The sequence below is a fragment of the Haliotis cracherodii genome, unplaced genomic scaffold (genome assembly GCF_022045235.1).
Source record: "Haliotis cracherodii isolate W230 unplaced genomic scaffold, xgHalCrac1.p SCAF_12, whole genome shotgun sequence".
Classification (NCBI taxonomy): Eukaryota; Metazoa; Mollusca; class Gastropoda; order Lepetellida; family Haliotidae; genus Haliotis; species Haliotis cracherodii.
This window is the reverse complement of record NW_027266267.1, coordinates 44360835-44364479: the sequence shown is the minus strand read 5'-3', so window position 1 is coordinate 44364479 and position 3645 is coordinate 44360835. Positions and strand designations below refer to the sequence as shown.

Below are 3645 nucleotides of genomic sequence, written 5' to 3'. Positions count from 1 at the left end.
TACTGTCGTATTGAGTTGTCTACGACAATACAAAGACGTAATCACGCATGTAGCTATGACGTCATATTGATAAGGTACCTCCAACAACACGATGACGTAATTGTGCATGTAGCTATGACGTCATATTGATAAGGTACCTCCAACAACACAATGACGTAATCACGCATGTAGCTATGACGTCATATTGATAAGGTACCTCCAACAACACAATGACGTAAGTGTGAAAGTAGCTATGACGTCATATTGATAAGGTACCTCCAACAACACAATGACGTAATTCTGCATGTAGCTATGACGTCATATTGATAAGGTACCTCCAACAACACAATGACGTAAGTGTGAAAGTAGCTATGACGTCATATTGATAAGGTACCTCCAACAACACAATGACGTAATTGTGCATGTAGCAACGACGTCATATTGATAAGGTACCTCCAACAACACAATGAAGTAATTGTGCATGTATCTACGACGTCATATTGATAAGGTACCTCCAACAAAACAATGAAGTAATTGTGCATGTAGCTACGACGTCATATTGATAAGGTACCTCCAACAACACAATGACGTAATTGTGCATGTAGCTACGACGTCATATTGATAAGGTACCTCCAACAACACAATGAAGTAATTGTGCATGTATCTACGACGTCATATTGATAAGGTACCTCTAACAACACAATGACGTAATTCTGCATGTAGCTACGACGTCATGTTGATAAGGTACCTCCAACAACACAATGACGTAATTGTGCATGTAGCTGTGACGTCATTTTGCAAAAGTCCCTCATACAACGCAATGACGTCATGTTGCAAGAGTGCCCAATGTACGCTACGCCGTCATCGTCGATGTAGCTGTGAGGTCATATTGCTGTAGTACATCACACAACACTTTTACGTCATCGTCAATGTAGCCGTGATGTCAACAGAGTGTATTATACGAGCATGTGTGTCATACTGATTTTACGAAACGAGTGTCAGAATTCTTGTATTTCCCCAGCGAGCGCGAGGGTAATTCATGAATTCTTACACGAGTTTCGTAAAACCGGTATGACACACCTGAGTGTGATAATTTCTTTATTACCCATTATTTCTTAATAATTTTGAGCTCCCCTGTAGAAAAATGCACTGATCACCACCGCTGTCCTAGAAAACCATAAACTGCCGAATGACGTCACCAATCTTCAGCTATGACGTCATTTCTAGAGTGACGTCATTCGACCTTACGTCAGTCAACAATGTCGTTCGGATGACTGAAACAATACACTGGTACGTGATATAAGCACTATATGCACATACGATTCTTATGAAATCGGTTATTTCTAACCCAATGGGTAATATTATTTCATAAGTAACCCTTCATGCTATGACGTCATCGTCATGTATCTATATGACGTCATATTGCTAAAGTTCCCCTACAACCATATGACGTCACCGTTCAATTCTAACGTCAGACCGTGAATACACATACTCCTGAATGCCTCGCAGGCGATCAGCCGACGAAAATATGTTCCGCAGTTCCAGAATAGATTATACCCAGAAACAATGACATTTCGTATGGCATGTCACGCGCCCTCCAGGAATATGGGTCGTCGCCATTAAAGCCAGGACCCCAAGCAAATCGTGGGGACCGAAGCACTGCATTCATTTAATGACGTTGACAGTGACGATACCGCAGGTGCCTGTCGCAATGGATGCACGCAGGAAGAAATCCAACACTTATGTTTACAAATGAGCAATATTATGCAGATAAGTTGACTGACATCAGTTAAGAGTCATCGCTCCTGCAGAAGAAATAGGTCGTTCTGTGTGCAATTATTTTGTTTCCGTTCCAGCAACACATTGTATATGTTGGTCGTAAAGTTTTTACCTACTGCTGGTTTTCCAATTACAGGCGCTTGAGACAACGTTAGCTTCTCTACTGAGTTGTTTACGTTTGTTGGTCTCTCTTACAGACCCCAGAGCATGTACTTAATAAAACAATCACTTCCATGCCATTCTCATTCCTTCACAGCTTTAGCTACCTATACCATCCCCTTCTCTGCTCTAGCCGCCTATACCATCCCCTTCTCGGCTCTAGCAACCTACACCCATCCCCCTTCTCAGCTCTAGCAGCCTATACACATCCCCTCTCAGCTCTAGCAGCCTATACCATCCCCTTCTAAGCTCTTGCAGCCTATACCCTCCCCTTCTCAGCTCTAGCAGCCAATACCATCCCCTTCTCAGTTCAAGAAGCCTATACCATCCCCTTCTCGGCTCTAGCAGCCTATACCATCCCCTTCTCGGCTCTAGCAGCCTATACCATCCCCTTCTCGGCTCTAGCCGCCTACACCATCCCCTTCTCGGCTCTAGCAGCCTATACAATCCCCTTCTCAGCTCTAGCCGCCTACACCATCCCCTTCTCGGCTCTAGCAGCCTATAGCATCCCCTTCTCAGCCCCAGAAGCCTATACCATCCCCTTCTCAGCTCTAGCAGCCTACACCATCCGCTTCTCAGTCCCAGCAGCCTATGCCATCCCCTTCTCGGCTCTAGCAGCCTATACCATCCCCTTCTCAGCCACAGCAGCCTATACCATCCCCTTCTCAGTTCAAGAAGCCTATACCATCCCCTCCTCAGCTCTAGCCGCCTATACCACCCCCTTCTCAGCCCCAGCAGCCTATACCATCCCCTTCTCAGCTCTAGCCGCCTACACCATCCCCTTCTCAGCGATGGCAGCCTACACCACCCCCTTCTCAGCCCCAGCAGCCTATACCATCCCCTTCTCAGCTCTAGCAGCCTACACCATCCCCTTCTCAGCGATAGCAGCCTACACCATCCCCTTCTCAGCTCTAGCAGCCTACACCATCCCCTTCTCAGCGATAGCAGCCTACACCACCCCCTTCTCAGCGATAGCAGCCTATACCATCCCCTTCTCAGCCCCAGCAGCCTATACCATCCCCTCCTCAGCTCTAGCAGCCTATACCATCCCCTTCTCAGCCCCAGCAGCCTATACCATCCCCTTCTCAGCCCCAGCAGCCTATACCATCCCCTTCTCAGCTCTAGCAGCCTACACCATCCCCTTCTCAGCGATAGCAGCCTACACCACCCCCTTCTCAGCTCTAGCAGCCTATACCATCCCCTTCTCAGCCCCAGCAGCCTATACCATCCCCTTCTCAGCCCCAGCAGCCTATACCATCCCCTTCTCAGCGATAGCAGCCTACACCATCCCCTTCTCAGCGATAGCAGCCTACACCATCCCCTTCTCAGCGCTATGAATTAAGATTTTATTTGTTTGTGTGTGTGTTGTTGAACGAACGCCGCACTCAGCAATATTCCACGGCGGTCTGTAAATAATCGAGTCTGGATCAGACAATCCAGTGATTGACATCATGAGCATCGATCAACGCAATGGTGATACGATGACATGCATCAACGAAGTCCCGATCCTGCGTGCCTGACCCGATCCCGTTAGTCGCCTTTGGCGGCAAGCATGGGTTGCTGAAGACCTATTCTAACCCGATCTTCAAGGGTACTAGGCATTAAGAGACTTTGGTGTTCCTTTCAGGACTGTTAACATTTAACCGTATACATGACTTAACGAGCTGTTTGAAGACGCTTCCAGTTGTATCACAAATCGTATACATTTTTCAAATTGCTCCTACTGAA

General features: G+C 46.9%; 1 protein-coding gene across 1 annotated transcript; it reads left to right on the top strand.

Moving 5' to 3' along the window:
• The first annotated feature begins 799 nt into the window (after positions 1-799).
• LOC139457430 (nuclear pore complex protein DDB_G0274915-like) lies at positions 800-3254 on the top strand. Its single transcript, XM_071238829.1, has 2 exons — positions 800-827; positions 2176-3254. Exons 1-2 carry the CDS (start codon positions 800-802, stop codon positions 3252-3254), a joined length of 1107 nt encoding a protein of 368 aa, XP_071094930.1.
• Positions 3255-3645: the final 391 nt, after the last annotated feature.